Below are 27,500 nucleotides of genomic sequence, written 5' to 3' on the forward strand. Positions count from 1 at the left end.
CGGATTGTCTACGGTGTTAACTTCACTTATAATAAATTCACTGACAACACTTTCATCCGGTTAATTTGTATCGGTCGATTATATAAATCTGTTTTTTAAAAGCTCACTCGGTCGTAGGTTTTTGTGAGACTCCTGTTCCTGCTGCACTTGCCCTACTCCTGCCCCTTCATTGCCCCAGATCCAGCCAGGTATTTCTTGCGTATACCCCTAACTGCGCCCTGCCACGCCCCGCCCAGTCTAGTCTAGTTTCTGCGTGTTGTCCATTTAAGTGTGAAAGTGTAAGGTGTTTCCCACAAAGTTCCCGTTTAGTGTCTGTGTATCTACTGTTTTTTTTTTCTTTCTTTTTTTATTTCCTTTTTTTTCTCAGCTCAGTTTTTTTATTTTATTTATTTTTGTTTACTAGTTTAATCTCGTATTTCTTTTTTTTTTACTTCCATTTAGTTCTCTGTTTAATTTTTCTCTCGTTTTCTTTTTCTTTCCTTGTTTTTGTTTTCTTTCACTTTTCCTTTAATTTTCTTTCTTTTCCTTCCTTTCTTAGTTCCTGTTTTTTTTTTTTTAGTCCCGGCCTTCAACTCCATTTTTTCATCTTTTTTTTGTTCAGCCACATCCAGTTCTCTCTTTTTTTCCATTTTTCCCTTTTTTTTAACTTCTATTTAGTTCTCTTTTTAATTTTTCTTTCGTTTTTTCTTTCCTTGTTTTTGTTTCTTTTTCCATTTTCCTTTCATTTTCCTTCTTTTCCTTCTTTTCTTAGTTCCTTTTTTTTAGTCCCGCCTTCAACTCCGTTTTTTTTCTTCTTTTTTTTCCGATACATCCAATTCTCTCTTTTTTTTCCAGTTTTCCTTTTACTCATCCCTTACTCAACTATTTTTCATCGTCTCCCCAAACTTTTTTTTTTTCGGACGTCTCTCCCTCACACCTCATATTTTTCTCCTTCGGTCCCCTCCAACTACTCGCTTTTTCAAACACTTACCAGTTACTTGCTTTATTCTTCAGCCTATCATTCAACTACCCTTCTTTTTTTTTTTTTCTTCTTTTTTTTTCTTTTTTTTTTCCTTCAGACCTCCCTCAATTCTTTTTTTTTCCAGTCGTGGCCTACTTACCTTTATCAGGCCCTCCATTTCACTTTTTTATACCTTCTGTCAACCTTTTTTCTTTTTTATTCCTAATTAGACCTCTATGAGTCTCCTATCGCAGTGTTTTATTGTACCTCTCACACCAAGTAGGTTACAAGAGGGAGGGGCGATTATCAGCCTTTTTTTGTGACTCGCACGGTCAAGTTTCGTCAAAATAACAGAGCGTGAGTCAGGGCTTGTGAGGAGTAACCGTGCGTGACGTAATGCGAGGCGGGAGGGTGGGAAAGTGAGATGGGGAGGGGAGATGAGGAGGAGTGGGAGGGTGAAAGGGCGTTGGGGAGAGAGAAAACTGTGTGTGTGTGTGTGTGTGTGTGTGTGTGTGTGTGTGTGTGTGTGTGTGTGTGTGTGTAAGTCCTACGGTGGAGAACCACAAACACCTCACCAAACACAGTACTGCAGTAACTTTGTATTTCAACAGTAGCATAACAAGTGATCCTAACCCTAACTTTCATTGGCTTTTATTGGGTGGGAGAAGAGGAGAAGAGTGGAAAAGGGCAACGAGGAGAGGAAAACTGTGTGAAAGTCTATGGGAAGGACCAGACACACTTCAGCAAAATTAGTAGTAACTGCTGCTATTTTTGCTGCCTCTTCCTTCCTTCCTTCCTTCCTTCCTTACCTCCCTCCTTACTTTCTTTCTTTCTTCCTTCCTTCTTTCCTTCCTTCCTTCCTTCCTTATTTCAATACTTCCTTATTTCAGTACTAACATGACTCGTGATCTTTTGGCTAACTCCCATTCTCTTTTATTGGGTGGAAGAAGAGGAAAAGAGTGGAAAAGAGCGTTGCGTAAAGGAAAGCAGTGTAAAGTTTACGGAAAATACCAAAAACACTTCACCAAATATAGTAACTTTTTTTATTTATTTCAGCACTAACATAACAAGTGATCTTAAGATTATCTTCCATTACCTTTTAGTGGGAGAAGAGGAGAGGAGGGGAGGAGGGCGAAGGGTAAAAGAAAACGGCTAAATTCTACAAGGAAAACAAACACCTCACCAAACGTCCTACTAACTTCATATTTCAACACAAACCTAACGAGTGATTCTTAAGACTTGCTTCCATTGGCCTTTAATGAGTCGGAGAAAAGTAGAGGAGGGAGTATGGGTGAAGAAAAACAGCTAAAATCTACGGGGAAAGAACCAAACACTTCACCAAACGTCGCAGTAACTTTATTACATACACCCCAACACTAACATAACAAACAAGCGGTCATAAGATTAACATTAATTGGCTTTTCAGTGACGAGACTTGTTCCTCAGTGACCGTAACCATACCCACCATCACCACCTCCATACCCACCATCACCACCACCAAACCCTCCGCCATACCCTCCATCACCATAACCATCATCACCATAGCCGCCACCGTAGCCACCACCACCGCCACCACCGGAACCGTAGCCGTAGGAAGGTTTAGGACACACGGTCCTTGTAGGTTTGCTGTGTCTTGGTGATCGTGTGGTACTGCGGCACGTACTCCGTTTCGTACTTGGGTCTGGTACTTCGTTTCGTACTTGGTGACGTACTCAGGCACGTACTCTGTCTTATATTCGGTCTTGTACTTGGTCTGCGTCACGTAATGGTCTTGGTACTCGGTCTCCGTCACGTATTTAGGGGCGTATTGGGTCGTGGTGATGTACTCCGGCTGGTACTGGGTCTTGTACACGGTCTCGTAGTGAGTCTGGTACTGCACCTGGGGCTTGTACACGGTCTCGGTTACGTATTTAGGAACGTACTCCGTCTTGTAGTTAGTCTTGTACACGGTCTGGTAGTAAGTTTCGTAGTAAGGAGTGGGGATGTACTTCTCCTTGTAGACCGTTTGATAGACTGGTACCTGAAAGAGGGAGAGGGAGAGAGAATATATAAGGAATAGGGTAGGAACGGGAGGTGTGATATGAGAGGGGAGGTAAGTGCGTGAGAGAAAGGAAGGAGACAAGGTGATGAAGCAAAGGTGGTAATGAAGTAGAGGAGTAGAGGTGAAATGAGAGAGATGGACGAATTGGAGGAGAGGAGAGAGAAGGGGAGTAGGGAGGGAAAGAGAGGAGATATTGTGTAAAGGAAAAAGTAAGAGACGTAGGAGGAGGTAATGTAAAAGATAGGAATAGAGGTAAAGCAAGGAAAAAGGATGGAAAATTAGAGGCAGGGAAGAAGGGAAGTAGGAATAGAAAAGGAAGAAAAAGAGATAGAACATAATGAGAGAGAGAGAGAGAGAGAGAGAGAGAGAGAGAGAGAGAGAGAGAGAGGTAAAATTGGAGAAACTGATGAAAGATAAGTCATCTAGATAGAAGTAAGGAATGAGGAAGAGAAGAAACTGTAGGAAGTTGCCGCAGTAAACAGATCTTTTCCCACATCATTACTCACGGAAGACACTCGCAGACATCCACGAGAGACAAAATAAGTGCGTGTGATGAGGTGATTGTGGTGGTTGTGGAGAAAATTACTTGTGGTGATGATGATTGCAATGTTGTTAGACACACACACACACACACACACACACACACACACACACACACACACACACACACACACACACACACACACACACACACACACACACACACACACACCACACGCAAGCAAGCACGCACGCACACACACACAGTTAGGAATCTAGTCTTTAATTAAGTGACAGCTCTTGGTCTGTTAGTTATAAATTTAGGCTCATTAAGTCAAGTGACCATCATCTCTTTGGTAAATTGGAGTTCATTATCTGTTCAAAATTTCCGTTTATCTCCCTCATTCATTATCTTTTACAAAATTTAAGTTTTCCCGTACTTCCAGATTTATATTCACCATCTCCAGAATTTATTACGTTCATGATCTTCAAGGTTTGAGTTCACGATCTTCTCAAAAAAAAAAAAAAAATAAGGTCATTATCTCTTCCAAAAATATAAGTTCACATTTCCAAATCCTAACTTCACCATCACAAATTATCACGTTTGCTGTCTTATAAATCCAAACTCACCAACTCAAGAGAGAGAGAGAGAGGGAGAGAGAGAGAGAGAGAGAGAGAGAGAGAGAGAGAGAGAGAGAGAGAGAGAAAGAATAAAAAATAACTCCCCACTTCACCCAAAACAAAATTCACCAAGCCACACATCCAAGTCACCTCCCATTAACCCACCACCACTCAATACTCACGTCCTTGTACTTGGTCTGGTACTTGGTGACGTAATGGACCTTAGGATAGCAGGGCGGGGGGCGGTGGCCGTAGGTAGGGTCCGCTTCCGCCACTATCACCGCCGCCAGGGCCGCCACCACCAGCGCCACCGCCACCGCTACACGACTTGAGGACCACATCACTTCCGACGCCCGAGGAGCTGCAGGGGTGACGGGGTGCGTGAGGAGGAGGATTAGCAGGAGGAGGAGGAGGAGGAGGAGGAGGAGGAGGATTCTGTTCTGTGATTGTGGTGGAAATATGTATAATGCTGTCACTGTCACCACTACCATCACCACTATCAACACCACTACTACTACTACTACTACTACTACTACTACCTCTACTACCGCCACCATTACCACCACACCAACAGTTATAGGACAAGAATACCATGAGGAGGAAGATGCTGCAAATCAGGTTCATGTTTGGGAAAATGATGCAAGACAAACTACCAAGGTTGCTGTGATAGAGGGAAAAAAAAATGTTTGATGCCTCGATGAGTATTGAATGAAGGAAAATTTGTGCCATGAGGATGTGAAAGAATACTACAAAAAAGGAGCTGAAAGATGTTTATGTCCTTCCTTGAGAGAAAATAAATAGATACTGGTTTGATAATGCAGAAGAAAGTGAAGACTCAGTAACTCGCGCCAGGAAAAAGGAGAAACTGTTAATATTAATCTTTAAAATAATGCATAAAAATAAATACTCTAGACAATGTAATAAGAAAAAATATGTTTGACGCTTCAGAAACGAGAAATAAGAAGATGTTGCTAAGTTTTCTTGCTAACTTTACCCTTCACAAAGAATACGGCAACGATTTAATGATAAAACAACACAGCATTCAAAATCTCAATAACCTTCAGACAACAAACTGAAGAAGGAAGAGGGAAGTGTTGAGGACCACCGATAAATCCTATGCAACACGTGTACCAAATACTGAATACAAAATGAACCAGAGCATAGAGGAAGAACGGAAAAATACAAAGACAAGTTGGTCATTATGAGACTGTCCATGAAAAGCAACAGTATCTAAAGCAAGGAATGTGGAGGGCAAAGGTGAACACAGGTGAAAATTGATAGGCGAGGGGGAAAGGAAAAGCGTGTAAGTGAGGGAGGAAAAACAGAGAGAGAGAGAGAGAGAGAGAGAGAGAGTATACTGACATGGAGAAGGATGAGAGTGAGTGATGGAGGAAAGGGAGAGAAAGTAGAAGAGTGAGATGTAAGAAGTGGGTGAAAAAAAGAAAGGGAGGGAAAGTGGAAGAGAGAGAGAGAGAGAGAGAGAGAGAGAGAGAGAGAGAGAGTTTTCTTTCCCTTGCACCTATGTTTGAACGGTCAGTGTCCTTCCTTCACCATTTCCTTCCCCTCCTCCTCCTCCTGCTCCTCCTCCTCCCGCTCCTCCTCCCCTTCACAAACAAACAAGCACTGTCCATGGCCATTAGTCCGTGAAACTCGTTCGTGTCACATCCACTTATGAGCCTTGCATTCCTAATTGCTCTCTCTCTCTCTCTCTCTCTCTCTCTCTCTCTCTCTCTCTCTCTCTCTCTCTCTCTCTCTCTCTCTCTCTCTCTCTCTCTCTCGGTCTACGTACGTACATATGTATTTTGCTATTTCATGTTGCTTGCGGTACAAACTTTCTCTGTATCACCATTGCATTAACTCTCTCTCCCTCTCTCTTTCTCTCTGTCTAGTAAGTCCGTGTATTACCTCAGGAGCTGTCTACCACCGCAGCGTCTTCGTCAGGAGCACCGGGCCAGACTGACGAGGGTGTCACCGCCCCCGAAATATAAGTGTCTGGGTCTCTCTTTCTCGCTCTCGTTACGTCACGCCGCGAGAGGTGACGGAGGTGGCGACGGTGGTGGTGGTAGTGGTAACGGTGGGGGGTGGGGGGTGGGGAAACTGGAAGTGATGGTGGGGTTAGTTTTGGGGGTTGGAGGGGGTGGTTGGTGGTGGTGGTGCTTCAAATTGTGTAGTGTTTGGGGATTAGAGAGTTTAGAGTTAGTGAGAGAGAGAGGGAGAGAGAGAGAGGGGGGGAAGGGAGGGGGCAGGGAATGACTTGACACGTTTAAGTTCGATTAAAAACATGATAAAGTGGGCTTAGTGTGTGTGTGTGTGTGTGTGTGTGTGTGTGTGTGTGTGTGTGTGTTTTGCAGGTTTTCTTTCACAATAAAAATAATCTGTTTGGCAACATTTCACCTTACAACTTTTGCTTTCTCTCTCTCTCTCTCTCTCTCTCTCTCTCTCTCTCTCTCTCTCTCTCTCTCTCTCTCTCTCTCTCTCTCTCTCTCTCTCTCTCTCTGTCACATGAACACATCTCTCTGCACAGTCTTCATTATCGTACACATCACCATGTATCACTCCCTGCCATTACTATTGTTGTTGTAATTACACGGAGTCATACTTGTAATGATTCAGTAATTACTCATTTCTTAACTTTATCCTTGTAATGCATTCACTTTCACGTTTCATGTACAACCATTTTTTTTTATGTTTAATGTATCTATTTAATGAAACTAATTTAATTTAATGCACTTTACTTCGTTCATTAACTCATTCACTATTACATTTTTTTTTCATTAATCATCTACAACTTTTTTAGTCTCTTATGTTTACACTGCTACCTCTTAGCCCTTTCACTGCAACAGGCAACAGTTCATTAAACACAACACGTGACATCTTTATAAGCATCTACAAGAAGGAAAGGAATAAAAAGATAGATTTTGCAATTTCTACCCTGCATAATGATTGGAGGCTGCCTGTATAGAAATGAGGAAATGTCCCAGAGTGCCTTGTTGTTGAGGAAAGATGTACCAAACAGCAATGAAAGGGTTAAATTAAATTGCTGTGTAACTTTGAAAGGACAAAAATTATTCCTCCCGTCCTCTCTTTTTAATTTCTGTCCATGCAAAGAATTTCTTACCGTGTTCAGAATGTTAGCACAGGAAGACATTAATCATGCTTTCATTTATGTACGTGGCAGTGCGGTGCTTGCCTCATGCCGTCCCTAATGAGTGTTAAGCATGAGGAACATGAGTAGTAGTAGTAATAGTAGTAGTAGTGGTAGTAGTAGTAGTAGTAGTAGTAGTAGTAGTAGTAGTAGTAGTAGTAGTAGTAGTGATGGCTCGTAAACCTCAGTCTCGCTTCGTTCATATCGGTCATAATACATTTTTTTTTTCATTTCGTTATTATTTCTTTTGCTCTCCTGTGACATTACGGCGAGCAGGCACAATACTTTTTATTTTCTACATACACACACGTATAATAGCCAGCTGTACGTACGTTTCTTATACCGCACGTTTCTTGTACAAGCTCAAAAAGTCACCGCCAGAAAGGAAACACATTGTGAAGCAAGAACTGACGCTACGTAAAAAAAAAAAACATTAATAAGGATTACATAAAGATTACACGTCAGTTTTGTTATGTTTTCTCATTATTCTTTCTCTCTGACAGTAACAAGTCTCTCTCCATCCTGTCTCCTTTATAGTGTTATTTAGAATCCGCATTGATATTCTGCGCAAGAGGAATGACTTTTGTGAGGACTGTACAGTACATGGACAAATTTACTGTTCTATGTCTAACTTGCACTTGTGTCTTGAGGGGCGTGGTTTGGCAGCAGGGAAGGTGTTGGAGTGACATGAAGACTCACATGTGCGGAATATTTTCTTTATTTTTGTTACATAGATAGACAAACAGACAGATAGATAGATAGATAGATAGATCGTTTATTAACCACAAGACAATAAATCAAGAAATGTTTCAGATATGAGCGCGCCGCAGCTGACTGATTAATTAACTGATTAACTAACTGACGAACAACCAATTAACTCACTCATCAAATATTTACATGAACTATCTCACTCACTCACTCACTCACTCATTCACCCAGTAAAACGTTAAGTATGAAAAAAAAAAAAAAACACTCAAAGATGGGGTGGAGGAACAGGAGGCTACAGTATTGCCCCACATGCGCGGCGGTGCCCTGCGGTGGGGAGTCCCTGAGTAAGTGGTGGGAGTGGTCATGGAGGCACGCGGATTCCTTATGTGACTGCGCTATGCTTGTGTGGCGTGACAATTTGCATGATGACAGTCTTCCCAAGTGTCTGAGAGAGTGGAGGGTGGAGGGAAAGAGATCATGGGAAAGCAGCGAGTAAGGATGAGAGAGTGAGAGTAGCGTGGTGCTCTCCCCAAGTGTGTGAGTGGAGGGGAGGGAGGGAGAGGGAAAAAGACAGCGGAAGAACAGCAGCGAGTGAGAGTGAGAGAGTAGTGTGGTGCGTGCGAGTGGTGTTTTTGCTCCCCATGTGTCAGAGTTCGTACCCAGAAGGAGCGCAGGCAGGCAGGCAGGCAGGCAGGCAAGCGGGTAATCTGTGCTTCTGAAGTCAACGTTGTTTTCTCATTGTTGTGATTTTTTTTAGGTGCATTTTTCCAAGGAGTCACTATAATGTGGAATCCAAATATGCTTAATGGTGTTTATCTCTCCCGGCTTACCACTCGTCACTGTTACTTTCAGGGGGAGTAAGAAAGACGGGTGTGGTTGGGTGGGTGATTGCGTTTGCGTGGGTGGGTGCTGGTAATTGTGTGGAGGAGTATGGGTGGGTGGGTGGGCGGGTGGAGGGCTGGGTGGGTGAACGTCATATTGGTGTGGGTGGCTTCACATGCTCCCTTCACTAAGCCATCTGAGTCTGGATACACTTTGGGGGCCATGCGATCTGAGTATCAAGTTAAATGTGTAAACGCTTTCGACAGATTGAGCAAGAGTGACGGAGTGACGGAGTGAGGGAAGCCAGCCCGCAGACTGACGCCCTGCTTGACGCCACGAAAACTTGCGTGTTTGCTTCACTGACTCTGGAAATGTCGACCCGAGGGAGCTTTCACCCCTGACAGAGCATGTCCCGCCGCCCCATGATCGAGAGGGGCGGGAGACTTTCCTACGCTGAACCGTGAGAGAGTGAGTATGAGGGAATGAGTGGGCTCGTGTGTGTATGCCTTCCCTTCACCCTGTTAGCTGTAGTGAGTATTGACTTTTCCTGTATACCGCTGCCGAGAGGGAGGGAGAGAGATGAGAAGAGAGAGGAGAGAAGGGCAGCCACTGATGATCTTGCTCTAAAAACTACAGTGTGCCGCGACAGAGCAAAGCGCCGCGGCAAGTCTCTCCGTCACCTTCTGCTTAAAAGTTACTGTTGACTTAGGGAGAACGCATACACGCCATTGGCCCATACGTGGCGCGCTACCGTGGACTGGGTTTGCAGTTCGTCTCCCAAGGCCGAGGCGGTAGGTGATTTACATGTACTGTCAACAAGGAGATGGAGAAAAGAGGAAGGCTGAGTAGAACGGCAAAGGGAGCGCTTTTCTGTCTGTTTCTGTCATTGCGTGGGTAATGGGGAGCGGACAGTGTAGTGGACGCGACGCATCTGTGGATGATGAGGAAAGTGAGATACAAAACCGCCCGCTGGTGAAATTATCAGGCCACAGCAACGCCAGTTAGAAAAAGTGATTGTTAGAAATGGTGGAGAACTAATGGCCAGGAAGTGTGTGTTTGTACGTGTGTGTGTGTGTGTGTGTGTGTGTGTGTGTGTGTGTGTGTGTGTGTGTGTGTGTGTCCAGGTGGTCCAGTCATGACACAGAGAAGGTGAGGAGAGAAAGAAGAGTGAGAGCAGATCAGGTGACCTTTCCGACTCTCACTTTCGTTGTCACATGCAGGTCGCCGCTCCTCTTCTGAACACAGACCACACATTGAACTCTATGATCCTGACCTAACCAGGACCTAACCTAACTTAACCTAAGTAAACCTAACCAGATATTGGACGTAGCTTAATATAACTTTACTAAACGTAATCTTAACCAAACCAAACGTAACCAAAGCATGCCACACCACACCACACAACACTACACCACATCACACCACACTACACCACATCACACCACACCACACCCAAACTAAACCAAACCAAACCAAACCAACCAACCTAACCCAACCAACCCACGAACCACTCAATGAGCCCCATAATCCCATGACCCCATAAGACACAACCCTTTAGAACTAGGGCACTCACAACTGCATGATCCCCTCGTGCGTGTGTGGGGGCGCGCACGAGTGGATGCCAACCCGTGCGTGATTACTTTTGGCAGACAAGTGAGGTTTTATAGATAATCTGTGCTATGATGACACACTACAGGTAACACTGCAGGTTGCACTACGGGTGACATGATGTAGTATACCTGCGACACTGGTGGGAAGAGGTTGTTATGTAATTAGATTAGTTATTTGTGTTGTTATTATAGTGCTGCGTATTTAGTTAGTTAGTTAGTTAATTAGTTTAAGTGGTGGTGTGTTTAAAAATGAATAGATATGGTGTTGTTTGTTTCATCGTATTGTGTGTGTGTGTGTGTGTGTGTGTTAAGTTACTGTAATTAGCTTGAGTTGTAATTATTGTCTTCATCGTCATTCTCGTTATTATCATTGTTATTGTTGTTCCACCTTTATCATTGTCATCGCTGTCATCGTTAGCATGATTCTTTTTAACGCCTTATTCTCCTTTTTTCTTCCTTCCTTCTTTACATACTTACTTCTATAATTATCATCATCATCATCATCATCAATATCATCAACATCAACATCAAAAACATCATCATCATCATCATCATCATCATCATCATCATCATCAACAACAACAACAAAAATACTGTACAGCAATCATCATGACTAACAGTATTACCATCACCATCATCATCATCATCACCATCAACAACAAAAACACCAGTAATCAATCATGAGTAACAACACTTCCATCATCATCATTATCATCACTATCACCATCACCACCATCACCATCATCCTTGTAATTACTGAGTGACTGGAAACTAACACACTTTTCCCCTCATCACCGCGGTTGCAGGATGACGAGGCTGATTGGCACACTAACACCGTCACCACACAGCAAAGAAACCAATCAATAAATAGAAAGTAAAGAAAGAAAAACAGTAATAGCCAGCAAGTCTATTTTCTTTCCTCTTTTTTCCTCTTTTTTTTATGGTGGAGTTATCCCCTAAGAAAAATTTTGTGAGTCCGTTTTCTGTGGATGGGGAAGGTTGTTGTTATAGGTGTGGACGAGTCAGGGGCTGCGGTTATGACTCACTGCTCTCCCTGGCGGCTAAGAACAGCAATAACAAGAACAAGAAGAGCAAGAGCGAGAAGAAGGACAAGGCGATGAAATGCCAAGAACTAAACAAGAAAGAACGACAAAAACAAGAACAAGAAAGACAAGAACACAAGAACAAAGACAAGGACAAAAAACAAGAACGAGAAAGACAAGAACAAGAACAAGAAAAACAAGGACAAGGACAAAAACAAGAAAGCAAAAGGAACAAGAAGAGCAAGAACAAGAAAAAAGAACAAGTAAATGAAAAACAGGAAAAGATCATATCTCTTAGACTCCTGACTGAACTTGTGTTAGCTTGTAAAGGAAGGTCACACACACACACACACACACACACACACACACACGTCCCATCTACCCCCCACACTTTTTTCTCATCCCTCACCCACAGCGCACCCCCTGAGGCGCCACACCATGCACGGAGGCACGCAAGTGGAAGGAAGGAAGAAAATATAAGAGAGACTGTGTCAAGAAGTGTATATTTCACCACCACCTTTGCACACTTTGACCTCCTCCTCGCCTTTTTCATTTCTTATCTTCCTTCTCCCCTTTCATCTTCCCATTTATTTTACTACTAATGCTTGCGTCTTGTATATTCTTGCTCCTTCACCATCCCCGGGTGGTGGTGACGACCTTGTACTTGGTCTCAGTGTGGGTGGCAGCGCCGCAACGGCCCTGCTCGGTCTGTGTCACGAAGCTGGTTACGTGCACCGTCTTGGTTGAGCCGGACTGGTTGGCACACCGGATGTCGCCGCTGCGGTGCTGGGAGGACTCGTGGGTGTCAGACTGCACCACATACTCGTACTTGATGGCGGTGGTGGTGACGAGCTGGGTCACGACCTGGGGCTGGTTCCTCACCACCTCCTCTGTCACAATCTTGATCTGCGGCGGGGCGGTGACGGTGGTGGTCACGTAATTTGTCACCGGCTGGAACCTGACCTGGGCCTGCGTGGTGGTCACGTACTGAGTGTTCGTAACGTGGCGCAGCTGGTGTTGGGTCTCCGTCACCACCTGAGTGTTCGTCACGTGATGCCTCACCACCTGCTGCTCCGTGATGTACTGCGTGGTGGTGACGGGCTGGTGCACGAACCGCGTCTGCACGTTGGCCCTGCACTGGTTGACGGTGACAGGCTCCACCACCTTCTGCGTCACCGTTACGTACGAGGTGACGGCTGGAGCATTACACTGAGCTTGCCTGACATGGATAGGCGCCGGAGCACCAACCTGGGCCCTCACGAAGACGGGCGCCGGAGGGGAGGCCTTGACGAAGATGGGCGCGGGGGCTGCCTGACCGTAGATGTGTAGGGGGGAGGTTTTCTTCGCCAGCTGCACACAAGACACGGTGATGAAATATTGTTAACACGTATACCAAGGAAAGAAGCCTGAACAGGAGTCTACATATTGAATCAAACCCCCTGTTTCCTCAAACCTCGAACAACTCAACATATCACCTTTGTTTCATTGAAGTTCATGACACAAATCCTCTATGATCTCTTCAAAAACACAAAACAAGGACTTGAATACTTCTTAGAAATAATCACAGAGCTTTATAAGTATCTAATCAAGCAGCAACGCGATTCCAAAGTATACTATCTGCAATTGAAACTAACATGATTCCCTTCACGATACGAATTGTACATGAAACTCTGTAATCAACACTGAAAACTTCTCCTGCGTCACCACTGTCTCTCCGTTTTCTTTCCTCGACTCTCAAATCACAAACATATTTCCCTTATTATTTCCCTAGACTCCCATGGCCGCCCGTCATCCCCGTACTAACCTTGAGGGCCTTCAGGGTTTTGAGCTTGGCCAAAGTGGCGTCCGTCGTGGCCACCAGCAGCACCACCAGCAGCGCCACAGACACGCACGCTCGTAGCATCATCTGGAAATACCGAGAGAGGGAGGGTCACTTTCTTAACCTTCGTGGCTTGCTTCTGTTTGTGTAAAGAAGTGACGGGAAGAAATTGGGAAGAGGAGGAGGAGGAGGAGGAGGAGGAGGAGGAAGGGAAAAAAATTGGAGGAAGAGGAGAGACGAGAAGTTTGACATTTCTTTAGGAGTTCAATAATGATTCCGTGATGATTCCGTGGATGAAGCAAATAGTGTGATGGAAACTAAGGATGGCAAGGAGAAGGAGCAAGGCGGAAAGAAAGGACACTTCTACAGTATTTCGAAAAGCTGTAGTGACAAATTAAGAACCCAAATAAAGCAAATAATGAAGGCTTAAGTAGTTATGCCTTCTTCTGTCCCTCCCTCCCTCCCTCCCTCCCTCCCTCCTGCTGTTGTCCTATTGAAGCACCTTGGGAAGTGCCTTGAGAAGCGTCCAGCTGAGGAGTGATGTCAAGGGATGCACCTCCTCCACTCTTTATACATCGGGACCCAGCTGATAAGACCGGCGCAGGTGAGGTTCGCCCGCCCCTCATGCCCCTCCGCGCCCGCTAATCACACACCTGCGCTAGATGCTGCGGGAGGGTCAGGTCAGTTTAAGGTCAGTGATGTAAACTGCTGATATGGACTAGCGGTGGTGGTGGAGTTAGCGGTGGCGGCGGTGGTGACAATCATCTTTACCTCCCGTTAGTGGATCAGCCTTCTCCAACTCTGTCTTCTGCGCTTCCCTCAGTCTCAAGTTACAAGCGCGTCTTCTTCCACTGCATCCACAAACCTTCTCTCAGGTCTTCTTCTCTTCCTAGTGTTGGGTTGATCTGTCTCCAGCATCCTACTCCTCACATGCTCCGCGTCTCTCCTGACACGCCTCAACTATTAGTCCCGCCTGTATCGTTGACCCCAAACCGACGCATAGTACTTGTGTTTTGCGTCTGATGTATTCGTTCCTGATTCTGTCCTGCCTCGTTAGTGCTGCAGAAAATTACAGCATGTTAATCTCAGTGATTTTTGCTTCCCCTTCGTGTGCTTTTTTTTTTTTTTTCGTCTGATGATTATAATGCTAACAATGATTTGGACGGTAATTATGACAAGATATTTACAAGAACAATAAAAAAAACTATTAAAGTTACCGTGGCCTGATGGTCTAGGGGTATGATTCTCGCTTTGGGTGCGAGAGGTCCCGGGTTCAAATCCCGGTCAGGCCCACCCAATACTGACGAGTATCTTTTTGATGCTGTAAAGTCAAGAGAAAAGCATTGTCTTCTTTGCTTTTTATAGTGCCACTGATTCTCCTTATATATATATATATATATATATATATATATATATATATATATATATATATATATATATATATATATATATATATATATATATATATATATATATATATATATATATATGATGTGAGTGTATCCCTCTGTGGCGAGTGAAGTCCATGACGAGTGCTTGTGACTGGGTTATTCGTGCCCCTGTCCAGCGTGGCTCGCCGACTTTCATGCACTTCCTGCTGTAATGCGTGTATGTCTTTGTGGTGAACGAGTACGAAGCTATATTTACATGTTATATATATATATATATATATATATATATATATATATATATATATATATATATATATATATATATATATATATATATATATATATATATATATATATATATAACATGTAAATATAGCTTCGTACTCGTTCACCACAAAGACATACACGCATTACAGCAGGAAGTGCATGAAAGTCGGCGAGCCACGCTGGACAGGGGCACGAATAACCCAGTCACAAGCACTCGTCATGGACTTCACTCGCCACAGAGGGATACACTCACATCATAAATCCACGTCACAGCGGGGATTAGATGGATTTCGTTATAAACAATCCTTACTAACCCTGAACTGAACCGAAACTTAACTGAAAACTGATTGACAAAGTTGAGTGAAATAAGAAAATAAGAAAGATGAGTAAGTATGGTGAAAAATTAAATATAGTATAAGACTGAAAGTATTTTGGCTTTAACAGGCTGCTATTGTTGTTTGTTAATGGTGTTATGAGTGTTTGTTAATTAATGTGTTATGCAGCCTCCAAGATCTTACGACCCCAGAAATCCTTATACTCTTATACACCCTGCTTACACAACCACCCGTCCGCAGATACACTCAATGGAGGATCACAGTACATCGGGAGGCTTATAGATCTTGAAACAAACACCAAAATAACCCTGTCCTCGTCCCGCCCAGTAACTATTGTCCTGCCAGGTGTACGATGCTTGATAGGCGTTGCTGGGCGCGGTGTGAACGTTTCTATCTATAATCGGTATTGGGATAGGTTTGTGTGCTTCTTTCCTTATTTAGACTTTATTTTTATCTTTGGTCTATAATATTTAGGGGTAGATCGACCAAAGTATGCAGTATATTTAACTAGTAATGGCCTGGCAGTAATTTCTACAACGCAGCTGTTCTCGAAGGCCTAATCCTGGACCGGGTACTGTTTTTCATATTATTAGTCCTTCGTATATAAGTAATAGTTATTAAGACAAAAAAAAACACAAGTACGTGATGTAGAAAATTATAAGCTTTCTCCAACATAATTTTTATTTTTTCCACAGGAAGATTTATGAAGATATCAATGAAAGTTGAGGAGAGCAAACCGTGATATTACTGAACACAAATATTTAACACGTACAGCATTTCAAACGAAGATTTTCACTGAACGATTTGAGGAAGGAGAAAGAAAACTTGTACATGATGAGTGACGTACAAGAATTGAGACGGACAATAACACGTATACACCCCAGCAGTACCGCTCAGTGAGGCTAGGTTAGTGGTCGCAGCACTAGTGATTAAGTGATAAACACACACACACACACACACACACACATACATTTACGTGTCAATATGAGACAGCGAGAGTTTTTCCTTGTGGCGGTGTGGTGATGTGAAGTGGCAGTGAAGTGTGATGAGGGCAGAGAAAGGCCTGTGAGTGATATTTTTTTTCTTTTCTCTTATTATTACTTCCAAGTTTCCTCCACAATCGGTGATTGGCGTGGTGTGAAGGACGTGACGGGCTTGGGAAAGTAATTGGTAAGTTTGCTGTGTTGGTGTTTCCTTGCCTCATTGATAGTACCGTGCAGCAGCCAATTATACTTTCCTGACTCAACTTTAATGATATGCTCTTTATTTTGTCATGTTTTCTGTTTTGTTTTGCGTTGTTCTCTCACACGTGGTTTACTGGCAGTCCTGTGCAGCTCAACATATTCCATTCTTTTTAGATTAACAGGTGTCCTCTTGTCTCCTTTAATAGCCTGCGGTTGCTATCTCGGCTCGCTGTCAGCTCGGTCCTCTGCTAACTCCTCTTTCAACTCGCCCCACGTTTAACTCAGGCCCTCTTTTTGACTCAGCCCACTTCTAATTCGGCCCACTTCTAACTCGGTTTACGTTTAACCCGGCCCACAATTAGGTTCACTTTTAACTTGTCCCATGCACCGCCAACTCCTGCCAGACTCCAGGTGGTGGCCTCGGTTGAGCAGACTATGGATGTGTGTGTTCCTCCTCCGTATTCCTCTGCCATGTTGTATCAGAAGATGAAGAGGAAGACAAGAATGTTCGTAAATCAGGCATTTCAAGCTGCCGGGAAAAGAAGAAAAGATATGGAAAAATAAGAAAAAAGGAAAAGAAAATATAACAACGAAGAAGATGAGGATGGAGAAAAAGGAGATATGAAGATAAAGAAAAAAAGGGGAAAGAAAATATAAAGACGAAGAAAATAGTGATGAAAAGAAGAAGAAGGAGGAGGAGGAGGAAGAGAAGGAGTAGGAGGAGGAGAAGAAGAAGAAGAAGAAGAAGAAGAAGAAGAAGAAGAAGAAGAAGAAGAAGAAGAAGAAGAAGAAGAAGAAGAAGAAGAAGAAGAAGAAGACAACAACAACAACAACAACAACAACAACAACAACAACAACAACAACGACGACGACGACGACAACAACGACAACAACAACAACAACAACAACAACAACAACAACAACAACAACAACAAGGAGAACAAAAAGTAGGAAACAGAGAGAGAGAGAGAGAGAGAGAGAGAGAGAGAGAGAGAGAGAGAGAGAGAGAAAAGAAGAAAGAGAGATGGGCTGTAGTTTCACTTTCACAGCTGTCACTTGAGATGTTCTACCTGTCTGGATGTCTAGTTGTTGGTACGTGTCTACAGACCTGCCCCGCGGCCTCCTCCTCCTCGCTGGTGTGGAAATATTGACGAGAATGGTGACCTGCACTTGTTCCCGTGGTGGAGTGCGAAAGAGAGAGAGAGAGAGAGAGAGAGAGAGAGAGAGAGAGAGAGAGAGAGAGAGAGAGAGAGAGAGAGAGAGAGAATGTGTTGTTGGGGTAGGGCGACTTTTTTTTCTCGTAATGGTGAGAGTAATGGCAGTGATGTGAAGGCGGAAGAGCTAAAAAAGTAAGATGAATGGCTGTTCAATTCCATTCTGGCTCCACGCTTCACCTGCTCCTTCTCAGATGACCAGACGCCTTCCACCGGTAAAGAATTGAGTGCATAGGTGTGTGTGTGTGTGTGTGTGTGTGTTTGAATGTACGAGTATTACACACTGTCTTGGGCCATCAGTTCATCATCGTGTCCCTGCATCACCTTTGTCTGGAGGAGGTGACTTTCGCTCTCTGTCTTTCCTAGCAGTATCACACACCGTCTTTGTTCATCAGTTTGTTATCCTCCTCCAGCATCATCACCTTTGTCTGGAGTACAATACTTTCTTCAGCTTTTGATCCTTTCTCTCCTCCTTCGCAGTCTCTTCCTACGTTTTTCTCCTCCTTCTTATCATTTTTTTCTACTTGATATGTACAACGTTTCCTAGCCCAGTGATGTCTCGTCCATTGCATGTTTCTAGGTTATTTCTAAGTACTTTTTTGTTATTTGTCACAGGTTCCACTATTTATTTATTTTTTTTCAATTTTCATTTCAGCCATCCTTATTTTCATCCATGCCATTGTTACGCGGTACAATCCCCCACCATCCCATTCTCATTTCTGTCATGCTCACCTCTTACGTCCAGATTCTTGCAACACTCCCTGGCTTTCCCATGGCTTTATTTATCTTTACCTTATGGTCTGGATCTGTTTTCTCGATGATAAACACTCATGTCCACCTTTTTCCTCCGACATGCAGCTGGCCTGAATTCTCTCTAGTTCACCTCGCTCTCTATTCACTCTGTTTCCTTTGCAAACGAATCCAATTACTTATCTTGCTCGACTTTTCTTGCGACATTTTTCTCACATTATCGAATCGAGCTGTTTTTTGGTGTTTTCTCTCCAGGCATGACGACACAGAAGTGATGTCTTTCCAGTGATGATCGTCAAGTGTCGGCTTTCTATTTCTTTAATGCGCAGGGAAGACAGATTAACCTCTTTCCTGACATGGTCGTCTTTTGTTGTTGATATTCAGGTCAGTGTAATGAATTGTTTGCATAGACGTTAAAGAGTTAAATATGCGAGGTTATTGTCCAAGCTTCAGAAGTACGGGTTGTAAGAAACTGTTCTGCAAAAATAAGTCCTTCAATAATTGTAGAAGGTTGTCGGAAAGGTTGACTGGCAGTGAAAGGGTTAATGGCAAAATTAATTCAGGAAAAGAAGAGAGAAAAAAAAAGTATATTCCCTTCTTCATCTGTTCCGCCACCTTCTCTATTCATGCACGTAACTGATTTATAAGTGGATGAGTCTTGGATTCCTGCTCATATTTTGTCTCGCTGGCTAAAAATAAAAAAAAAAAAAAAAATTGCATTATTCTGCTGTGTCGAGGAAGTAGCAGAGAAATTGAACACAAAAGAAGAAGAAACACCAGCGTAGTATTTTTTTTTTCCTTCACTCACGAAGGGATGATACAAACTGAATTAGCAGCTTCACAACGCCAAAAAGTCTGCTGCTGCTGCTTTTTTTCTTTTTTGCAGTGTACCTTTATTATAGTATTCTGGTAAGGTAAACGTATATTTTCGTTGTCACTTGGTTATTATTATCACTATTTTGCTTACGTTACTTTTTTTTTCATGGTATTTAAAGACTCAATTTCTCGTGTTTTCCGTGTCATTATTAACGGAGTCATTTTGTAACTTACCGTTCAGTCTCTCTCTCTCTCTCTCTCTCTCTCTCTCTCTCTCTCTCTCTCTCTCTCTCTCTCTCTCTCTCTCTCTCTCTCTCTCTCTCTCTCTCTCGGTAATTACTCGTACTACGGCACTTTCTTATGACCTGCAGAATCGCCACGCCCCGTCTAGCTTCCTCTCATCTCGTCCAGCTCCTTCCCGTCTTGCTCAGCGCCTTTCTGCCCCGTGCGCTGGTCTGGTGAGTGTTGCTTTCATCTGTACTACTCCGGTCAGTAACAGCAATAACAGCAATAGTAATAGACAGAGAAGGAAAGATGAAAAGTTAAGAGTGCGTTCGTCAGGGGTAGGAAGCTGTTGTCGGCGGGGACTCAAACAAACCCCAGCGATATTGTTTTGTCTCGCTCACGCCTCACCAACGCCTCATAGTCTTTTCACGCAGGCGCCCTCACCTTCCCCACCCACCTCTCAGAGTACAAGTATATATTTTAGCACGAGTGTAAAGACCTGCTTGGATGGTTGCTGTGTGTTGTTACTTTTTCTTATTTCTTTTTTCAGTTGGGGTAAATGTAGCGATGGTGAAGGCCAGGCGTGGAGGGTTGGGTGTGGCTTAGTGGTGGTGGTGGTGGTGGTGGTGGTGGTGGTGAGCGGTGCAGGTAATGGTGTTAATTTGTGGTGCGTGTTGGTGATGTTGTTTCGTGGTGGTGGTGGTGGTGGTGATGGTGGTGATAAATTGTGGCGAATGGTGAGTTTATTTTAATGGTGGTGATGGTGATATTGGTTTGTGGTGAGTGATGGTGACTATATGGTGATGTTGATGATAGTCGTGCTCATTTGATCTGATTGATGATGATGATGATGATGATGGTGATGGTGATTGTGAAATAGATAAAGCACTTCCTACTTTCCTGTTAAGATTACACAATAGTGACAGTGATGGTGACGGTAGTGATGGTGCGAGACGTTAATTATACCTAAAAGAAAAAAAAAAGCAAGTGAAAGAAAACAATAAAGAAGGAGTTAATGAAAGTTTAGATAATAATGATAATTGTGATGATGATAATTGTGACGATGATGATGATGATGATGATGATGGTGATGATGATGGTGGTGGTGATGATGATTGCGGTGATGATGACTTGCAGTATTTTCCTGAAACTTTTTTTTTTTTTGCATGCACAAGACTACAGCAGAGAGAGAGAGAGAGAGAGAGAGAGAGAGAGAGAGAGAGAGAGAGAGATCCTGTTCCAAGCCCATCGACCTCTTCCCTCTAAGTACATGTTGGAAAATAAGAAAATGATAATAATAAGAAGAATGATAATAATAATAATAATAATAATAATAATAATAATAATAGTAATAACATCATTATCAACAACTACAACAACAGTAGTAGTAGTAGTAGTAGTAGTAGTAGTAGTAGTAGTAGTAGTAGTAACAATAATAATAATAATAATAAGAAGAAGAAGAAGAAATAAAAAAGAAAAAAGAATACTAGAAGAAGAATCACAAGGAGGAGGAGGAAGGAGAGTAGGAGAAAGAAGAGATGAAGGAGGAAGATAAGTGGAAGAGAAGACGAAGAAGAAGAAGAAGAAAAGAAGAAGAAGGAGAAGGAGGAGAGAGAAAAAGGAAAGAAATAAAACAAAAAGAACAAGAAGCAGGAGGCGAAGGAGAAAAAAAATTAAAAAAGATAAAGAAAATAAAAAGAAAAAAAAATATAAAAAAACAACAAGGTAAGCAAGAAGCAGCAGCAGTAGGAGCAGCAGTAGCAGGCGGAGGAGGAGGCGGAGGCGGAGGCGGAGGCAGGTCACACACACAAACACGGTTCAGAGGAGGGTGGAATCAGGTCACACACACAAACATGGTTCAGGGTCATTTGTTCTGAGGCCAGCGCCGCGTCACCTGCCAAATGACCCTCAGTGATTTATGGGTACCTGTGCCTTGCTTTGCTTCTGTTTCATCAGCACATTTTAATTCTTTTTTTTGTACTGTATTTTTTTTTTTTTTTTAGTTTATATTTATGCCTGTTTCTCTTTTTTATTTAGTTCCTTTAATATTATTTTTGTGTGTGTGTGTGTGTGTTTTGTGGCGGTGTGATGGATGTGACGGTCTTTTGTTTGTTTGTTTGTTCGTTTATTTATTATTTTTTCAAAGGTTGGTATTGGTATTGGTGAAGGTCTCTCTCTCTCTCTCTCTCTCTCTCTCTCTCTCTCTCTCTCTCTCTCTCTCTCTCTCTCTCTCTCTCTCTCTCTCTCTCTCTCTCTCTCTCTCTCCTTTTTTATGCTTGTTTTTTTTTTCTTCCCTCCTTTCTTCCTTCATTTTTGTACCCCCTAGTTATTAGTTAATTAATTTCCTAAGCGACTTTTCATATTTATTTACATACCTTTTGTGGTGGTGATGGTGGTGCTGCTACGAGGTGCTGGTGTTGTCATTGTAGCAGTAGCGGGATGGTGACAGTGGTGATGATGGCGGTGGTGGTTTGTGGTGATGACCTGTCAGTCTGCGCGTCCTTCATCCATCTCCATCCATCACCACCAAAGCCGCAATCTTCCCTCTTATCTGGCGGCATTCTTGTCCTTCCTTCCTTCCGGGTATTTTTAGCTCCTTCCATCAAGTATTTTTAGTCCAGTCTCCGTTCGGATCATTATCTCGTGAAGCGTTGAAGTCACACGCCGAAGTAGCCTCTCTGTTGGTTGGCAGTAAGGGCGAGACTTCTCAGCCGCCGCCCGCCAGACACTCTCTCGCTTTCTTGTCTGAGAATTCCACGTTCTTCTCCCACCTTGCTAATCATTGCAGAATTACATTGTTAGATCAGCCTTGTTTAAACTTGCGGGGGCTAGTAATTAAGCTTTTCCCTATAAGATATTGCTCTTGTACAGTTACCCAAAGAAGGGATGTCGCCAAGTCCTGAGAGTTTTGTGTATAAATCGAGATGAAATTAAGAGCATTGATGTATTGGTTAGTGTTAGGAATACTGGGACTGCCTCGTGTAACACAGGGACTGCCATGTGTTACACGGCTTGATGGCCCCATGCAGTTTCCCTTATTTTTTATTGAGTTATCATGTTCTTAAGAGCTTCTCAAGGACTGGGGATGTGATAGGTGGAAGAAACTGCCTGATACATTTTGCCTGAATAATTTCATAGAATATGACTATACTTAGGCTAACTGTACGTATGTCAGTCTTATCCCTGAACATAAAAACTATATTAAAAAAAATCATTATCATAACTGATGTTCATCAGTGTGTGTGTTGGTGTTGATATGTTCGTTCCAGTGCTAGTTGTGAATTGAAAGCTTTCCCCAGCCTGGCGGGATTAGCGATGGTGGTCATTAGATATAAGAGACGCAACGGGCAGGTATTCAATAACTGGGACAGCATCATTAGAACTGGCCAGGGCGAAGCGAGGTGCGGAAGTATGCAGTGAGTGGGCAGTGGGCAGGCTTGTGGCGGGAGACAGGCAGGGCTACACGGAAAACAGAACACACTTTTTTTCAACATTTTACGTCGAAGTTTTGAGTTCCATCAAGTAAATGAAATGCGTCATATATACACAGATAATTGTACAGTCACAGAAATAACAAGGCTTTAGTAGAGGAAATATAGAATCCGTAGTTTTCTTCAGTATCATACACGTCACGTAAGAGTCCCGCTCCTGCGCAGCGTGTTCAGTAGCCGTGGTCGCCGTAGCCCGGGGTGACCACGACGGCCACCTTGGGGCACACCGTCTTGTAGGTGTGGCGCTCCTTGGTAATGGTGACGTACTGGGGCACCACCTGCGTCTCGTACTGGGTGTGGTACTGCACCAGGTTGGAGGTGATGTACTTGGGCAGGTAGGCGGTCTTGTGCACCACCTTGTGCTGGGTCTCGGTGACGTACTGGGTGTGGTGCAGCGACGTGGTGATGTACTTGGGCACCAGGAGCGTGGTGGTGACGTACTGGGTGTTGTATTGCGTGTGGTACAGCGTGCGGTGCTGCGTCACGTACTTGTGCTCGGTCTTGTACGCCGTCTGGGTCACGTACTTGGGCACGTACTGGGTCTGGTAGTTGGTGTTGTGGATGGTCTTGTACACCGGCTGGTACACCGTCTTGGGCACCACCTGGTGCTTCACCAGCGTGGAGTACACCGGCACCTGGGGAGGAGAGGGGGTCAGGGGGAGGGGGGTAGTTGTGTGTACCAGTATTGCACAGTGTGCGGCGCAGGGCTGCGTGGCGAGGCTGAGGGTGAGGGGGTAAGGGGGGACTCACCTGCTGCACCTGAGTCTTGTAGTCTGTGACGTAGTGAGTCTTCGGGTAGCAGCGCGGCGGGGGAGGGTAGTGTGGCAGGTACCCGGCCTCAGCTTCGGCGTCTGCGTCAGCGTCGGCGGCTGGCTGCGCCTTGGGATCAGCCTCGGCCTCAGCCTCAGCCTCAGCCTCCGGCCTGGCCACCACTACCGCCGCCGCCGCGGCCAGCAACACTACTACTGCCACACGCATCATCTGGGGGATGGGTGAGGGGCGGTGGTGAAAAATGAGTAAGAGTGACGCTGTGCCTGCTGTGCCGCCGTGTGCTGTCTCTGCTTGTGACTCATGAGCACTGCTTAGCGATGCATTAGTGACGATTGATGACTCACACTAGCTGTTATTATAACCTATTATTCCTTTTTCCTTCCTGATATGCTATCATTACGCGTTATGCATTATTATTATCATCATTATTGTTGTTGTTGTTGTTGTTGTTGTTGTTGTTGTTGTTGTTGTTGTTATTCACAGTATTATGACAATTATCATCATTATTATTATTATTACTGCAATGCGAGGGAGAGAGATGTATCGGTGAATGCCTTCGCTCGTCAACCCACACTGACACACACATCTCCATGCCAGGCCTGGACCCACGCGGCGCGACCCATCAGCCACAGTCAGGCACCTCGCGACACCTGCTGCTGACAGACTGACGCTAATGACACCTTCGTCAGGCATCCATTATTTATGACCAGAGAGAGAGTCCCGCCCCATCCAGGTGTTGGCAAGCTGGTTTTGAAGGTTGGCCCACTGACGGACGACCACGAGATTCCCACGAGAGATACTTTTTTTTTTCTTTTTGTTTATGTACAAGAGGGGATCTGGTCAAGAGCTACAAAGAAACAGGAAAAAGAAAGAAAGGCTCGCTGTACATGTCAGAGTAACATTTCCCTTAGAGACGTTTTTCATATTTATGTATAAAGGGGGGATCTGATCAATAGCAACCAAAAGATAGTAATACAAAAAAAATGCCCACTGTTAACGTCAGTCCCAAAAGAGGTGAAGGAGGCTGGCTAAAAAATACAGGTTTTAAGTAAAGAACAAAAAAAAAAAAAAAAAAAAACGTAATCTCCGCTCCGCAAGTAGTAAATAGAAAAACATATTCCGAACCAGTGAGATGGATCCGTTTTGGTTCTGGAAGTGTTGTGGTGTTTCTCTCTATTGAGTTTACATTAATAGTTATTTCTTCTTTGCCTCAATCGGTCATGGAGTCTGCTTCTCTTACGTGTTGTCGCCAGTGCCTGCTATCCTCTGCCTCACAATCCGGATAGATGAAAAAAGTTGAGACTCGTACCTAGTCAACTTTTTTACTCTAAATATTTTTCCTCCTTCCTTTTGTTATCATGATTATTACGTTAAAATTAAATTTCAACCACACTTTATGCTGCCTGCGTTACATTACTGCATAAAGAGTAAAGGAAACTGCAAAAAGCCCACATACCTATTTCCACCTGTCATCCTCATACATGAATTTATCTAATCACAAAAAAAAAAAAAGATTAGCACTAACAGCCTGGTTACTGAGCTCACTCCATTCATCTACCAATCTAGCTGAGAACCAAAGCTTTATCTCCATTTGAAATCCAAGTTATCTGACTGATCACGTAAAAACTAACCCCTTATTAAGCCACAAACACCAAAACTATTCTCATACTGAATGTGTACATATAGAATCAAAGCTCATAAGTTTGCTCGCTGCGCCGTGACGAGCCGTGACGCGTCGCAGCTGGAGTGTGACGCCAGCAACTGTTCACCTTAGTGTTGCTGTAGCGAGGCAAGACACCAGACTGGCGAGGTGGGGGCGTGGGGGAGGAATATATAGGTAGTGGAGGGCGGCTGCTTCCTGCTGGGGTGGTGGTGGTGGTGGTGGAGGTGGCAGGGTCCAGGGCCGCGGCAAGGGTGGGGTTGTAATAGGGGGAAGGAATGCAAGGGAGGTGATTTTAGGGTGCTCATGGTGTCTTAAGGGTTGTGTTTGGGTGACGTGAGGGTGGTGGATAGGGAGGGAGGGAGAGGGTGGGAGGGGGTGTGGTGGTTAGGGAGGCAGAGGGGAGGGAGGGAGAAAGAGAGTGGTGGCTAGGAAGGGAGGAAGAAGGAGGGTGGTGGCTAGGAAGGAAAAGAGAAGGAAAGTGGATAGGGAGGGACGGAGAGGGATGGTAGATAGGAAGGAAATTAAGAAGAAAAGGAGGAGAGGGAAATAAGAACTGGTGGATGGAAAGGGAGAAAGAATAAGATATGAAGACAGGATAAAAGGAGAGAGGAAGGAAAAGAGGAGTGGAGGAGGTATGATGCAGGTGAGAGGAAAGGAGAGAAGGAAAGGAGTGAATGAATGGAAGGAGTAGAGAGAACGGGAAAGAAGGAAGGAGGCAAAGACTGAAAAATTAGAAAGATTGTAATAACGAATCGAAAGAGTGGAGAGAAGAGAAGGAATGATTCAGGGAAGAAGGATGTAGGAGAATGACGAAGGGAAATAGTAGATTAAGATAATGGAAGGAGGAAGAAAGAGAGAGAGAAACAAGGAGTGTAAGGGAAAAAAAAAATGGCGGGGGGTGCCGGACATACAAAAGGAATCTGTACTGTTTTATTTATGGCTGAGAAAATAACATGACAAGGGAAGGACATTCAGTGAGAAGGAACTGTATTGCCTCGTGGTCAGGGAGGGAGACTGACTGACTGACGGGGAAGGAGGGAGGGAGGAGTGAAAGTGAAGTGTGTGCTTGTGGGTGTATTATCCTCGTATTCTCACGGCTGTAGTGTTTCCCTGAGACAGTAACACATAGCAGTTTGATCGCCCATCTGTAATTTCATCTCGTGTACTGCAGTGTCTCCTGGTCGTGTTGGGTAATCCTGCGCTGGCTACTTGGTTTTCTGATTCGAACTCTGGAACCGTAAAAAAAAAAAGAGAGAGAGAGAAAAAAAAAAGTTAATGATTATGATTTACTGCAACGTGTATGTTTTCGTTAACATGCAAGGGTGTTATTTTAGTTTCACCTGAAGTTCATTTCTAAATAATCCCAACATTTTTTTTTTTCATATTTGATTTTCTGAACCGAGCTCTAGAAGCATAAAAAAAGAGTTAATGATTATGCTTTCTTGCAATGTTTATATTTTATTAAGTTAACATAGTAAAGGTGTTATTTTAGCTTTACCTCAAGCTAATATCCAGATAACCGTGACTTTTTTTTTTTTTCTAATTTGCACTGTCGGAAAATAAAATGCCAGCTTTATTCCTGGCTCTGAAATAGTTAAACAACCTTCGCTTCAACAAGATTCTCTATATCAACATAACTACCGCACTGTTAAGTGATGCTGAAACAGTACAACCACCTTTGCTCACACAACACTGGCCAGATGACAAGGCGCCGCGGCATCGAGGCCACAACGCGCCGCTACACAAAAGAAGCAGTGAAAAGTGAATACATAAGTGAGTCGGGTGGCCGGGCGCCGCTACACTGCTCTCGCCTGACGCCCGCAAGGAGACCCTGACGGAGTGATTTTGCACCTGCGTCCTGTAATCACGAGGAATGAGGTGGCGATACTGACGAGGGCTGCTACGGTGATAGGGGCGCCGCTCCCCCTCCTCCTCACCCTCTTGTCTCTCTGTCAGCGTTGTAAATCTGTTGATAACTTACGTAACTCGCGAGGACATTGGTTTTATGATGTGTAGTGTTTCTTGGTGTGTGTAAAGTGTTCTCTAACGTAACAATACGTAGCCACCTAGTTAAGATAATGAAGCATTGCTGTACAGTACAATACATTATATTACTTTGTATTTTTTTGTACTGCATTATGTGTGTGTGTGTGTGTGTGTGTGT

At 43.8% G+C, this 27,500-nt stretch overlaps 3 protein-coding genes, 1 long non-coding RNA gene and 1 other non-coding gene across 6 annotated transcripts in view; 2 read left to right on the top strand and 3 right to left on the bottom strand.

Moving 5' to 3' along the window:
• LOC135103760 (uncharacterized) overlaps positions 1–6,085 on the bottom strand; it is a 17,881-nt gene extending 11,796 nt beyond the window's left edge. The window contains exons 1-3 of one of the 2 annotated variants that reach the window (XM_064010459.1): positions 5,988–6,085; positions 4,265–4,443; positions 2,616–2,960 (exon numbers count right to left, since the gene is read on the bottom strand). In XM_064010459.1, the coding sequence (XP_063866529.1) occupies positions 2,616–2,960; positions 4,265–4,423 (504 nt within the window). In that variant the 5' untranslated portion in view covers positions 4,424–4,443; positions 5,988–6,085. Of the gene's footprint in view, positions 1–2,283; positions 2,961–4,264; positions 4,444–5,987 lie in introns of those variants that run through there. The other variant, XM_064010458.1, reaches the window with a different exon arrangement.
• Positions 6,086–11,830: 5,745 nt separating this feature from the next.
• On the bottom strand, positions 11,831–14,299 carry LOC135103316 (uncharacterized). Its single transcript, XM_064009344.1, has 3 exons — positions 13,732–14,299; positions 13,215–13,316; positions 11,831–12,760 (listed from the first exon to the last, which is right to left on the bottom strand). Exons 2-3 carry the CDS (start codon positions 13,314–13,316, stop codon positions 12,041–12,043), a joined length of 822 nt encoding a protein of 273 aa, XP_063865414.1. The 5' UTR covers positions 13,732–14,299; the 3' UTR covers positions 11,831–12,040.
• A 150-nt stretch (positions 14,300–14,449) lies between these two features.
• Positions 14,450–14,521, top strand: Trnap-ugg (transfer RNA proline (anticodon UGG)). Its single transcript has one exon. It is a non-coding gene; the product is annotated as a tRNA-Pro (tRNA).
• Positions 14,522–16,114: 1,593 nt separating this feature from the next.
• The window catches only part of LOC135103317 (uncharacterized), a 15,069-nt gene continuing 3,683 nt past the window's right edge, over positions 16,115–27,500 (top strand). Inside the window, exons 1-2 of the long non-coding RNA XR_010269994.1 lie at positions 16,115–16,392; positions 19,558–19,644. This is a non-coding gene — a long non-coding RNA (uncharacterized LOC135103317). The remainder of the gene's footprint in view (positions 16,393–19,557; positions 19,645–27,500) is intronic.
• On the bottom strand, positions 22,891–25,521 carry LOC135103758 (uncharacterized). Its single transcript, XM_064010456.1, has 3 exons — positions 25,443–25,521; positions 23,653–23,883; positions 22,891–23,537 (listed from the first exon to the last, which is right to left on the bottom strand). Exons 2-3 carry the CDS (start codon positions 23,881–23,883, stop codon positions 23,073–23,075), a joined length of 696 nt encoding a protein of 231 aa, XP_063866526.1. The 5' UTR covers positions 25,443–25,521; the 3' UTR covers positions 22,891–23,072.

The sequence above is a fragment of the Scylla paramamosain genome, chromosome 9, assembly GCF_035594125.1.
Source record: "Scylla paramamosain isolate STU-SP2022 chromosome 9, ASM3559412v1, whole genome shotgun sequence".
NCBI lineage: Eukaryota > Metazoa > Arthropoda > Malacostraca > Decapoda > Portunidae > Scylla > Scylla paramamosain.